The sequence below is a fragment of the Chiloscyllium plagiosum genome, chromosome 11 (assembly GCF_004010195.1).
Source record: "Chiloscyllium plagiosum isolate BGI_BamShark_2017 chromosome 11, ASM401019v2, whole genome shotgun sequence".
Lineage (NCBI taxonomy): Eukaryota > Metazoa > Chordata > Chondrichthyes > Orectolobiformes > Hemiscylliidae > Chiloscyllium > Chiloscyllium plagiosum.
Genome location: NC_057720.1, coordinates 4,372,400 through 4,386,881, shown reverse-complemented (window position 1 = coordinate 4,386,881; position 14,482 = coordinate 4,372,400). Strand labels below are relative to the sequence as shown.

Sequence of the window (14,482 nt, the reverse complement as noted above, 5' to 3'; positions counted from 1 at the left end):
ATGTAGTGAGTCCGGAATGTAGTGAGTTTATGTAGTGAGTCCGGAATGTAGTGAGTCCGGAATGTAGTGAGTCCGGAATGTAGTGAGTCCGGAATGTAGTGAGTCCGGAATGTAGTGAGTCCGGAATGTAGTGAGTCCGGAATGTAGTGAGTCCGGAATGTAGTGAGTCCGGAATGTAGTGAGTCCGGAATGTAGTGAGTCCGGAATGTAGTGAGTCCGGAATGTAGTGAGTCCGGAATGTAGTGAGTCCGGAATGTAGTGAGTCCGGAATGTAGTGAGTCCGGAATGTAGTGAGTCCGGAATGTAGTGAGTCCGGAATGTAGTGAGTCCGGAATGTAGTGAGTCCGGAATGTAGTGAGTCCGGAATGTAGTGAGTCCGGAATGTAGTGAGTCCGGAATGTAGTGAGTCCGGAATGTAGTGAGTCCGGAATGTAGTGAGTCCGGAATGTAGTGAGTCCGGAATGTAGTGAGTCCGGAATGTAGTGAGTCCGGAATGTAGTGAGTTTATGCAGTAAACCCAGTTCAGTTTCTGTTCAATTGTCACCCCAGGATGTTGACAGTGTGGAATTCACAGACAGTAATATCATTGAATGTCAAAGGGCAATGATTAGATTGCCTATTTTTGGAGATGGTCATAACCTGGCATTTTAATGGTATCTATGTTAATTGCCACTTGGCAGACAGAGCCTGGATATTGTTGCATTTGGACAGAGACTGTTTAGGTATCTGAGGAGTTTCAAATGCTACTGAACAGTGTGCAATCGTCAGCGGACGTCCCCATTTCTGACCGTACGATAAAGGGGAGGTCATAGTCTTTGTAACAATGTTGATCATAATCACAAAACTTGTACTCAGTTGGCTGAACGGCTGGTTTGCAGGGTAAAGAGTTCAATTCCTACACTGACTGAGGTTCCCATAAGGGATTCTCTTTCTCAACCTCTCCTCTCAGTTGAGGCATAGTGACCCTCAGATTACTACCAGTCATCTCTCTCTCTCTCTCTCTGTAAAGAGACAGCAGCCTCTGGTCTGGTAGGACTATGGTAGCTTTAACTTTACCTTGCCCGATTGATATGTTGTAATAAATTATATCTTATTTAAGACAACAGTCTTTTCTCATTGGGCAACCAAGCAGTCTTCCACAAGGACTCTGGACCACATGGGCACTGTGGATAGCTACTCCCAAAGGTGGATGGTGCTGATATATCTATAACATACCAAGTGATTGTATAGAGAGCACACACAACATGATGAGTTCTGGTCTGAATTGTCCATACAACATGGTACTCACGAAGAATCATAGAATTGTTGTGGTGCAGTGGAAGGCTATTCAGCCCATTGTGCCTGCACTAGCCCTCTGAGCATTTTAAGTTCATACCAATCTGTTTCCTGTTACCCGTAATCCTGCAGATTGTTTCTATCTAAACAATTATTCAATGCCCTCTTGTATACTTCCATTGAATTTTCCAAGTGATGTATTTCATACCCAAACCGCTTACTGCTTGGAGAAGGCAGATCTTGGGAGCAGGCTCAAGTCATTCAAAGACAAAACAATCCCAGAGGCAGCTAATTTATTGCTGCTTTGATCTAAAATGCAGCCAGAGGTCACAGCAATAACCACACTGGGCTGGCCCAAGCTTTCTGACCTATTATCGGGACCTTTAAACGCATAGAACCCTCAACCCAGTCGACTGGGTTGCTAGACCAGCATGTCCCTGGTTTTGCTTTAGGGCAACAACTTTGATTCCAGCCACAATTTGAACTAGCCTAGAGGTGGCAGGGCATTAGCCACTAGGTTTAGTACTCCCAACACGGATTAGATATAGTTTTCCAGTAGAAGAGTACACAATAAAAGAAAAGTTGCATTTACAATTTACAGTTGCATGACGTTTAATTCAGCACTCTCCCTCCTAATGCCATGCAGCCAAGTTAATCCTTAACGTCAGGCAAGGTAAGTGGAAATCGGCCAGGCAGACAGCTGGAGAGCAAACTTCAATTACTTGACCAAGATGACAGCCTGTGCTAAACGTGGGATGAGATAGATGCTTGATGATCAGCACGGACAATGATGGACCCAAGGGTCTTGATTCATGCTGTTAAAAACCCAATGACTCTGTGAACTAAGCTACTATCACAGCACACAATCTTGACTCCTCCTGGGAGGCTCTTTATTACCTAAAAGAGCCCGTGCATAATTCCCTCTTGAACTCAGACATGGGAGAAAAAAAGACTTTCAGGCCATCATGCCAGTGCCCAAATAGTAGCCCATTATAAGGGCAGGCTGTTTTTTTTTGCTTTAAAATGTATTGATTTTAAGCCGCATTTTGATGGCATACCAGATTAGAACTTTATTTCAAATAACTCCGCACCCAGGGTGAAGTGAATCCATTAACTTGAGGAAAGATGCTTGCAAACATTACGAACATCTTTGTTTCAGTGGAACACAGTTTATCTGCTGTTTGTCTCCGTGGAAAGGTAAACCACAGCAAGTAGCTAACAGATGGGGCCCCTTGAACAAGTACTCAGCGTGTTGATTGTAAAATTATACTTCCAAGTACTTGCAGCCTGACACAAATTTCAATCAAAGGTCAATAACATATCTCTCAGAGCCATTGCCAGTCCTTGGAATCATCTCCAACTGCATTCCGGAACTCCACTTCTTATAATGTCATCCGATCATCTCCATAGCAACATTTCATCAAACTGACAAAATGGGGCATCTTCAATTGTCAGCTCAGAGAGATGATTTAATTGCAAATGAAGATCTTTCAGGGAGTTGGTGAGATTGAAAGAAAAACATTTCTTTGCATGTCTGTGGATGGAGAATTATTATCATTGCAATTGAAAAATGAAATTGTACATTTCAGGATCGCACATTTCTGTCTTGGGTCAAACTATTCAAATGCGCTCTGTTCATGTTCATTGTGAGTTCAATCCTCATGCTTTCAGAACAGAATTTATTACTTTTCATTCATGCATCTGAGTGGGGCATTATTGGCCTTTGATTACTCGTCCCTAATCTCCTCTTTGAAAATGGCAGAGTTGCTTTCTTGAACTGTTGTAGTACAAGAGAGTTACATACATGCTGTGTTCAAGATGAAATTCAAGAATTTTGACCATTGAAGAAGCAGCAATATATGTCCACCGGAGGATGGTGATCAGCTTAGAGGGAAACCCTGTAGGTAGTGGTGCTGCCGTGTATCCAATGCCCTTGGCATAGACTCATAGAGTCATAGAGTCATAGAGATGCACAGCATGGAAACAGACCCTTCGGTCCAACCTGTTCAGCTTAAAAATACGGGGTAGACCATTTAGGACAGAGCTCAGGAGAGACTTCTTCGCCCAGAGAGTGGTGGCTGTGTGGAATGCTCTGCCCCAGAGGGCAGTGGAGGCCCACTCTCTGGATTCATTTAAGAAGGAGTTGGATAGAGCTCTCAAAGATAGTGGAATCATGGGTTATGGAGATAAAGCAGGAACAAGACACTGATTAGGAATGATCAGCCATGATTATATTGAATGGCGGTGCAGGCTCGAAGGGCTGAATGGCCTACTCCTGCACCTATTGTCTATTGTCTATTGTCTATAATATCATAACTGATCTTCTGCTTCAGGGTAATTCTCATGCACTATCCTGTATGCTTTGATGTTTTTAATATCTAGGGCTTTCACATTCCTCTGCAGCAGAAAATTCCAAAGATCCATCACTCACCAAGTGAAGAAATTCCTCCTCATCTCAGTACTAAATGGCTTCACCTTAACCTCGAGCCTGTGTGTGTTGGTTTCCCCTTCAGCGACGGGAGAAACCCTTCCTGCATCAACTCTGTCATTCCCTGCATTCATTGAATATGATTGAATGACATCAACTCTCATTCTTCTGAGCTCCTGACAATATAGGTCCAGACCTTGGAGTGCGTGTCCACAGGTCCTTGGCAGGACAGGTCCATAAAATTGTAAAGGCAGCATTTGGAATATTGCTGAGGTCCCAAATGGAATTTTCTTCCTCAGTTCTATTCAGTATATCATAGGAAGGGCGTAAGTGCACCGAAGAGCAGGCAAAGCGGATTCATAGAACTGTAGAATCCCTACAGTGTAGAAGCAGGTCCATTGGCCCATTGAATCTATCCATATCCATCCCCTACCCCTGTAACCCTGCATGCCCCATGGATAACCCACTTCGCCTGCACACTGTGGGCAATTTAGCATGGCCAATCCACCCTAACCTGCACATTTTTGGACTTTGGGAGGAAACAGGAGGAAACCCGCACAGACACGGGGAGAATGTGCAAACTCCACACAGACAGTCACCCGAAGCTAGAATCAAACCCAGGTCCATGGAGCTGTGAGGCAGTAGTGCAAACCATTAAGCCACTCTGCTATTGGTAAAAATATTTTCAGGACTTGAAAACTGCGGCAATGAGGAAGCACGGGCTTTGTTCTTCAGAACAGAGGAGGCTCAGGGACGTCCTAACTGTGATGTATAAAATAATGAAAGGTCTACAGAGAGTGAACAGGGAAGACCTGTTTCCTCTAGAAGGGAGGTAAATTACCAGGGTGGTGGCAGAGGGTGGGGGTGGGGGGGGGAGGGGGTTGGAATCACAAATGTCAGGTGATTAATGGAGAGTTTAGAAGGAATGTGAAAAGAAGCTTTTTCACCAGAAGGTGGTGGGGATTGGAATTCACTTCCCAGTTTGACAATGGAGGCAAAAACCCTCAATTCATACAAAATGTTCCCAGATCTGTAGCAAAAGTGCTGTTACCAGTAAGGTGTTGCCTGAAAAGGATTACTCAAACCTTTCACTTAGGTATTTTATCTTCTGTGACAGACAAAGGGCAGGGAACTGACTCACACTTTAATTTAACTAAGCATTCTTAATCCTTTCAGTAGCAATACTCAATAAAAAACATAATTCATTGTCACATTTACTTTTTTTCATCTAACTTGGTCTGGAAGGCTTTTCTTGAGAAAATCCCTTTGCTCTGCTAACTTATCAGAAAATGTCCTCCATTTCCAGAAAGTTCTCTGGCACTCAGCCATGAGTTGATCAAAGCCTGATCATATTGTTCAATCCCAGCCAATAGAGTTTGCTGGTAATCAACTTTCAAATGTTTACAGCAAGTCGGAGATGTTCTCTGAAGTGCTCTGCAAGTAGGCGATAGGAGGTCATGTGGCTGTACAGGGCATTGGTTAGGCCACTTTTGGAATACTGCATTTAATTCTGGCCTCCTTGCTATAGGAAGGATGTTGTCAAACTTGAAAGGGTTCAGAAAATATCTACAAGGATGTTGCCAGGGTTGGAGGGTTTGAGCTACAGAGAGAGGCTGAATAGGCTGGGGCTGTTTTCCCTGGAGTGGTGGAGGCTGAGGAGGGGCCTGGACAATCAAGGTATTTTACCCAGGGAGTCCAAAACTAAAAGGCTTTGGTTTAAGATGAGAGGGGAAAAATTTAAAAGAGACCTAAGGGCCAACTTTTTCACACAAAGGGTGGTGTGTGCATAGAATGAGTTGCCAGAGGAACTAGTGGATGCTGGTACTATTACAGCATTTAAAAGGCATCTGGACGGGCACATGAATAGGAAAGGTTTTGAGGGATATGGGCCAAATGCTGGCAAATGGGAATTTAAAATATCTGGTTGGTGTGGAGGAGTTAGACAGATGGGCGCATTTCCATGCTTTAAAGCTCTATGACTCTATCTTTGTTCCATATTTCTTGTTGCTGAAGAGACACTCCAGCAAATTAATAACACCCTTGGAGGGTTTGGATCTGGTTTAATTTCATAGGATGATAATTGACTTGTGGACTAGTGCAATATCTAAGTAAATAATGAAACCGATTGAAGTCGTTCACTCCTTGGTTGAATTAAACTTCAGTATTGCATCGGCAACCTGTGTTCAGCTTTCAGTCCCCATTGAGGTTGCAGGATGTCTGATTCAGCAAGAGGCCTTTTAGACCATCATGTCTCTACTGGCTCACCAAATTAGGAGTTCAATTCTTGCTGTAAACATGCACATTACAGATTTAATGGCACCCTTCTGGAGCAGGTGGGACCTGAATCCAGATCTTCAGGCCCAGAGGTAGGGACCCTAACACTAACAGAGACCCCAAAGGTAAGGATGCAATATTCCCAGAGGACCACTGTCTCATTAGACGGAGACAACTGAGGGTCAGCACGCTTCAGGACAGGGGAGAGATCGCGAAGGTGGGACCTTTCGTTGTAACCTCAGCTGGTGCAGGAATTGAACCTATGCTGATGGCGTTACTTTACATCATAAAACTGCTGCCCAACCCACTGAGGTATTTGTGTTCCTATGTTGTGAAATAAGATAATGACTCAGTCTTGAGCTGAGAGTGGGGGAACAACTGGCCAGTGTTACAAGCAAGCTTGCAAAAAGGGTACTTTACAGTGATTGTGTCATGGTGGGGAAACATCATCCATGGGCGGCACGGTGGCACAGTGGTTAGCACTGCTGCCTCACAGCGCCAGAGACCCGGGTTCAATTCCCGCCTCAGGCGACTGACTGTGTGGAGTTTGCACATTCTCCCCGTGTCTGCGTGGGTTTACTCCGGGTGCTCCGGTTTCCTCCCACAGTCCAAAGATGTGCAGGTCAGGTGAATTGGCCATGCTAAATTGCCCGTAGTGTTAGGTAAGGGGTAAATGTAGGGGTATGGGTGGGTTGCGCTTCGGCGGGGCGGTGTGGATTTGTTGGGCCGAAGGGCCTGTTTCCACACTGTAATGTAATCTAATCTAATCTAATCTAATAACATTGCGCATGTCACAAAGAATCAGCAAAGAAAATGTATGTGATGAAAATCCTGCATGGATCATGAGCATTTCTTAACCATCGATGTTTGCTGCTGAAAGATATCACACGTGTCTGCAATTAGTCAAACACAATAACATAATGGTGTTATAACCATATTTACGTTGCTAGATTCAAATTGTTTTATCATATTCCTACCTCACAGAAATCATTCTGGAAGGCTAAAAATGTACTCCTCAGCATCTGCAGTCTTTTATAGTCTGATATATTTAATATATATAATTTGCTGTGAAAATGACATATGGCGACTTAAACAATTTTCACTGTATTTCTTTTTTAAAGTACAGGTGACAATAAATTACTATTTTATTCTTTTTTTTCTGAAGAGGTTCCTTGCATGACACAGTTTAGATTAGATTACTTACAGCATGGAAACAGGCCCTTCGGCCCAACAAGTCCATACCGACCCGCTGAAGCGCAACCTACCCAGACCCATTCCCCTACATTTACCCCTGCGCCTAACACTATGGGCAATTTAGCATGGCCAATTCACCTGACTTACACATTTTTTTTGGACTGTGGGAGGAAACCGGAGCACCCAGAGGAAACCCACGCAGACACAGGGAGAATGTGCAAACTCCACACAGTCACCTGAGGTGGGAATATGAACCCGGGTCTCTGGCGCTGTGAGGCAGCAGTGCTAACCACTGTGCCACCGTGCCCCCGTTCTGAGGATGTCAACAGTAGTAGACACCTACCTTCACGTTTGCTTCACATTACTGGATGTAAAACAAAACTTACATCTGTTGGATTGCTCCACGTTGCCTTGAATCTTTGATTTGTGATGCTTGGCTCTTCTGCTTCAGGTAAAATCGGCACTGATTTTGCCGCAGACAAATTCTCAATGTTTCTTGAAACAGCAAATACTTCTGATCTGTGAGTCAATTAGGGCATTGATCAGTTTTTTTTAATTCATCACAGGACATGGACTTCACTGACTAGGTCAGCATTTATTGCTCATCCCTAATTGTACAGAGAACAGTTAAGAATCAACCACATTACTGGGGTCTGGAGTCATAGCAGTGTCCTTCCTTTCAGAATATTAATGAAACAGGTGGATTTTTCGTGACGATCAACAATAGCTTCAAGATAATAGACTCTTAATTCTAGATTTTTACTGGATCCATCATTTGTCATAATAGGATTCAAACCCCCTGATCCTGGAATATGACCTGGGTCTCTGAAGTTGAAAATCACTGAACACCAGGTTATAGTCCAACCGGTTTATTTGGAAGAACTAGCTTTCGGAGTGCTGCTCCTTCATCAAGTGATTAATCAGAGGCAGTGCTTCCAAATAAACCTGTTGGACTATAACCTTGTGTTGTGCGATTTTTAACTTTGCCCACCCAGTCCAACACCGGCACCTCCAAATCATGGGTCTCTGAAGCAATTGTCTCGTCATAATACCGTAGTCTAGGCCATCATCACAGCAACAATAGAATCACTAAATGATAAAGTATAGAGGATATCTTTTCATCCATGGTCAGAAAAAGATTTACAAGGATGTTGCCAGTTTTGGAGGGTTTGAGCTTTAGACAGAGGCTGAACAGGCTGGGGCTGTTTTCCCTGGAGCATTGGAGGCTGAGGGGTGACCTTATAGAGGTTTATCATGAGGCACATGGATAGGATACATAGACAGGGTCTTTTCGCCAGGGTAGGAGAGGGCAAAACCAGAGGGCATAGGTTTAAGGTGAGAGGGGTAAGATTTAAAAGAGACATAAGGGGCAACTTTCTTATGCAGAGGGTGATGTGTATATGAAGTGAAGTTCCAGAGGAAGTGATGGAGGCTGGTACAATTATAACATTAAAAGGCATCTGGATGGGTATATGTAGTTAGAGAGATATGGGCCGAATGCTGGCAAATGGTACTAGGTTAATTTAGGATACCTGAGCTGAAAAATGTGTTGCTGGAAAAGGGTTCCTGAAGAAGGGCTTATGCCCAAAATGTCAATTCTCCTGCTCCTTTGATGCTGCCTGACCTGCTGCGCTTTTCCAGCAACACACTTTTCAGCTCTGATCTCCAGCATCTGTAGTCCTCACTTTCTCCTGATTTAGATACCTGGTTGGCATGGACAAGTTGGACTGCAGGGTCTGTTTCTGTGCTGTACATCTCTTTGACTTTGTGCTTATTTTGGCTCTTTAAAACAGTTCTCCAATTAGCTCCACTCCCCTGCTCTTTCCTGTAATGTTTACCCATCCAGTATCTATCCAACTCCTACTTTTTGAAAGTTATGATTGAGTTTGCTTCTACCGCCCTTTCCGGCAATGCCTTCTGGATCTGAACGAATGGTTTTGTAAACATTTGAGGCTTCCCTGTATTATCCATGGGTCTTTTGCCTGTCATGTTAACCCCCTATCCTCTGGCTACTGACCCCAGTACAACTACAATCAATTTCTCCATATTTATTAAATTGAACCTTTCCTGACTTCGAACTATAGAACCATTGAAATGACACAGCACAAAAGGGGCCATTCGGACAATCTTGTCCATGCTGACCCAGTAACACACAGATGCCCTTTCAACACATGGCCCATAGCCCTGCAGTCTACAGCAATTAAGGTGCAGATCATGTTTTTTAAAGAGAGTTTAATGTCTCTGCCTCCACTATCAACTCAGGTTGTAAACTCCAGGCACCCACTACCCTCTACATAAAAATATTTTTCCTTACGTCCCCTATAATTCTTCTGCCATTTAGTTTGAATCGATGACCCCCTGGTTTTTGAACTCTCTCCCAAGGGAAACAGGTTCCTCCTGTCTACTCTGTGTGTATCCCTTACAGTTTTGTATGCCTCAATCATGTCAACCCTCAGCCTTTTCTGATCCAAGAAAACAACCCCAATCTCTCCAATCTCTCCGCGTAACTACAATTCCCTTGAACCTCTGATCAAATCATCTCCTTTATACTAAGGAGAATAATCACTACTTATCCAGTCTCTTCAGCTAACTAAACTGGTTCACCCTGGGCCATCCCTTTGTGCTTTCTCTAACAGTCTAATACTTTTTCTGCAATGTGTCACTCACAACTGGCCATAACACATCAATTGGGTCTTAGCCATTGATTTATGACTTTTTAACATATTATGTGAACTCTGCATGCTTTTGCTTATCAGTCCAAGGGTCTCATATGATTTCTTAAAAGTTTTATGCTAGCAATCATAGTCAAGTCACATCTATCAGATCTTGTCATAGCCTTCCCCTTTTCAAGAAAGCAATCCCGCTTCATAATAACATAATTAAACTTGGCAAGGACCCTACTGGGTCATTTTAATGTAACAACAGAAATAAGGACACATAAAGGGTGGAATTTATTGAAAGTGATGATGGTCTCACCCCCTGATGACCCAGCAAGAGTTCCACTGTTCACTCTCCTTTTTTGGGACGTCCAGTGATTTGTATATCAAGAACATTAAGGGGTTGGATGCCTGTCCCTTTACCAAGATCTGTTGACCAACTGGATAAAAGCAAATTACTGCAGATGCTGGAATCTGAAACCAAAAGAGAAAATGCTGGAAAATCTCAGCAGGTCTGGCAGCATCTGTAAGGAGAGAAAAGAGCTGACGTTTCGAGTGTAACTGACCCTTTGTCAAAGTTTTGACAAAGGGTCAGTTAGACTCGAAACGTCAGCTCTTTTCTCTCCTTGCAGATGCTGCCAGACCTGCTGAGATTTTCCAGCATTTTCTCTTTTGGTTTCTGTTGACCAACTGGTGGCCAGCAGTTCTTCATTGCTCAGCAGCGCCAGCAGGGGAGTGGTGGCTGCTGCCAGTAATGCACCCACTTGAGGCTCAGGGTCATATAGGAACCCCAGCACAGGTGAGTGATGGCAGGAGAGGGATTCACGGGGGCAGACCCCTGGACAGAGAGATGGAGGATTGGAAAAAAGGGTCAGAGAGGTTGGCCACCAGGTGCCACTGCACCGTTACAATGTTGGCACCTTCCAAAAGAAGATTTGCACTGGACGCCCACTTGCAACCCCAATGGGGTCCATGTTTCCAGCTTTCTGCTGGGTGGATAGCAGCAGGGCGATCGTGGTCATCGTGTGCCCATCTGAGTGTCTCACTCAGCATCAGGATGGGCAGGTGTGCCTCAGGCTAATCACCATAGACGTTAGACAAGAGCACAGCAGGGTCCCCACCCAAAATCCTTGAGACCAGATAATGCCCCATTCACCTTCAAATTCGCTATGAAGGGAGGGCATTAAATTCTGCCCAAGGGAGGGAATTCCAGAAGTTAGGACCTCAATAGCTGCAGGCAAATCCACCAATGGGAGAGCAACAGGAGTTGGATGAGCACAGAGATCTCTGAAGGTGGTGGTTTGGAAGAGGTTAGAGATAGTAGGGAGTGAGATCATAGAGGAATTGGAAAAGATGGATGAGATTTTAAAATTAATTGACCTGTGCACCCTTCACCCTAGGGCTTCTAGCTGTACACCCCTCACCCTAGGGCTTCTAGCTGTACACCCTTCACCCTAGGGCTTCTAGCTGTGCACCCCTCACCTTAGGGCTTCTAGCTCCACACCCTTCACCCTAGAGCTTCTAGCTGTTGTATAGCAACACAAATCTCCCTCTGCATCCTCAGTTGAGACACAACTTCCCTCCCTAGCGGAGGAATGGAAGATAATTAGAGAAAAATAAATGCAGCATTCATTACCTGAAAGACATGATTTCATTTTCTTGTTCAACTGCTGCAGTGTCAATTTTCAAATTTCTTTCTTTTATGTTCACATTCACTGTTACGTCCACAGAAAACGCGGAATGGAGTTTTGCATCAAGTTCTAAACCAGACTGGATGAAGGGAGTATTTATTCCCATGATGGCTTTACTATGTACAGCCACACTGAGAGCAAACAGAGAAACAGTAAATTGGACCAGCGCTGGAAACAATGGCTATAAGGTATAAGATCACTTTGGTGAATAATAATTCTTAAAGTAAAATGCATAATGTTAAAGCTTTGAAATCTAAGATCACCTTGGAGAGAAGGTTTGAAAAGCCTACCTTGGGTTCAGCTGGACGTTCAGCTGAATATCAGCATTGAGCAATTGAGAAAAGGATGAGATGGAGGAAGGGATACGCGCATCAACTGTTTGAGAAAGGGAGTGAGAAATGTCAGTCATAATTACATTGTTTGCTCGTGATTTCACTCATGTTTCTATTTAAAACAAATCACATCCTTTAGAATATAAGAAAACAAAGGTGGGAGAGGTCAGTTGTCCCCTCAAGCTGGCTTCACCATTGAACAGGATCATCACGTTGGAGTTGGTTAGCTCAGCCAGCTAGGGAGGGTACGTTTCCCAGTCACCACGAAGACCCCATCTTCTCAACCTGAACTGTGCTGATTTTTGGTATAAACTCACCACCAATTGTGCGCCTCTCTGCCTAATGAGAGATGTGTCTATGGTATTCTGAGCCTGTGGCAACTTGCAATAATTGGAGGATATTCCATTACTCTCCTGACTTGCACTTTGTAGATAGATATTGGAGAATCATAGAAACCCTACAGTGCAGAAAGAGTTCATTTCACCCATTGAGTACTGCACCAACCCTCCACAGAGCATCCCACCAGACACCTATCCTGTACCAATAATCCTGCAGTTACCATGGCTAATCTGCACATTATGGGACAATTTCCCATGGACAATCAACCAAACCTGCACATCTTTGGACTGTGGAAGGAAACCAGAGCACCTGGAGGGGAATCCACACAGAGACAGGGATCACGTGCAAACACCAAACATACAGTTGCCCGAGGCTGAGATTGAACCCAGGTCCCTGGTACTTGTAAGGCAGCAGCACTAACCATTAAGCCACCTTGCCAATTCAGAGAGTTAAGAGGTTGGTTACTCACTGTAGACTTCCCAGTCTCTGACCTGTTTTCACTCAGTATTCATATGCCTGGTCCAGTTAGCTTTCTGTCCAAGGACAATCTTCCCCCTTCCAGCATCCAAAAAATATTGGTGGTGTGAGATTCAGCAATGATAATGATGTTGACTGTTAAGAGTATAGAATTAAACTCTTCTCTTATTAAATAGTGACAGAGAAAATAGGAGCAGGAATAGGCCATTCAGCCCTTTGAGGCTGTTCTACCATTCAATACGATCCTGACTGATCATCCAACTCAATCTCCTATTCCTGCATTTTCTTTCTTACCCTTTGATCTCTTTAGTCCTAAGAACAATATCCAACTCCTTAGAGTCATAGAGTCATAGAGATGTAAAGTACGAAAACAGACCCTTTGGTCCAACTCGTCCATGCTGACTAGATATCTCAACGCAGTCTAATCCCACCTACCAGTACCAGACCCATATCCCTCCAAACCCTTCCTATTCATATTCACATCCAGATGCCTTTTAAATGTTACAGTGGTACTAGCTTCCACCACTTCCTCTGCCAGTTCATTCCATACATGTACCACCCTCTGCATGAAAACGTTGCCTCTCAGGTCTCTTTTATATCTTTCCCCTCTCACCCTAAACCTATGCCCTCTAGTTCTGGACTCGCTCACCCCAGGGAAGAGACTTTGTCAATTTAGCCTATCCATGGTCCCCCATGAGTTTATAAACCTCTGTAAGTTCACCCCTCAGCCTTCGACGCTGCAGGGAAAACAGCCCTAGCCTAGTCAACCTCTCCCTACAGCTCAAATCCTCCAACCCTGGCAACATGCTTGTAAATCTTTTCTGAACCATTTCAAGTTTCACAACATCTTTCTAATAGGAAGGAGACCAGAATTGCACGCAATATTCCAACAGTGGCCTAACTAACATCCTGTACAGCTGCAACATGACCTCCCAACTCCTGTACTCAATACTCTGACCAATAAAGGAAAGCATACCAAACACCTTCTTCACAATCCTATCTACCTGCGGCTCCACATTCAAGGAGCTATGAACCTGCACTCCAAAGTCCTTTGGTTCAGCAACTCTCCTCAGGACCTTCCCATTAAGTGTATAAGTCCTGCTAAGGTTTGCTTTCCCAAAATGCAGCACCTCAGATTTATCTAAATTAAACTCCATCTGCCACTTCTCAGCCCATTGGCCCATCTAAACAAGATCCCATTATAATCTGAGGTAACCTTCTTCGCTGTCCACTACACCTCCAATTTTGGTATCATCTACAAACTTGCTAACTATACCTCTTATGCTCACATCCAAATCATTTATGTAAATGAGGAAAAGTAGAAGGCCCAGCACCAATCCTTGTAGCAGTCCACAGGTCACAGGCCTCCAGTCTGAAAAACAACCCTCCACCACCACCCTCAGTCTTCTACCTTTGAGCCAGTTCTGTATCCAAATGGCCAGTTTTTTTTAGATTACTTACAGTGTGGAAACAGGCTCTTCGGCCCAACAAGTCCACACCGACCCTCCGAAGAGCAACCCACCCAGACCCATTCCCCTACATTTACCCCTTCACCTATCACTACAGGCAATTTTAGCATGGACAATTCACCTAACCTAGGTAAAAACAATGAATGCAGATGCTGGAAACCAGATTTTGGATTAGTGGTGCTGGAAGAGCACAGCAGTTCAGGCAGCATCCGGGGAGCAGCAAAATCAACGTTTCGGGCAAAAGCCCTTCATCAGGAGTAAAGGCAGGGAGCCTGAAGCGTGGAGAGATAAGCTAGAGGAGGGTGGGGGTGGGGAGAAAGTAGCATGGAGTACAATAGGTGAGTGG

General features: G+C 44.2%; 1 protein-coding gene across 2 annotated transcripts in view; it reads right to left on the bottom strand.

Annotated features, from left to right (window-relative positions):
* The window catches only part of LOC122554110 (vitellogenin-like), a 105,158-nt gene that overhangs the window by 41,429 nt on the left and 49,247 nt on the right, over positions 1–14,482 (bottom strand). For both annotated transcript variants that reach the window (XM_043698608.1, XM_043698609.1), the window contains exons 18-20: positions 11,810–11,894; positions 11,465–11,650; positions 7,558–7,690 (exon numbers count right to left, since the gene is read on the bottom strand). In XM_043698608.1, coding sequence (XP_043554543.1) covers positions 7,558–7,690; positions 11,465–11,650; positions 11,810–11,894 — 404 coding nt within the window. The remainder of the gene's footprint in view (positions 1–7,557; positions 7,691–11,464; positions 11,651–11,809; positions 11,895–14,482) is intronic.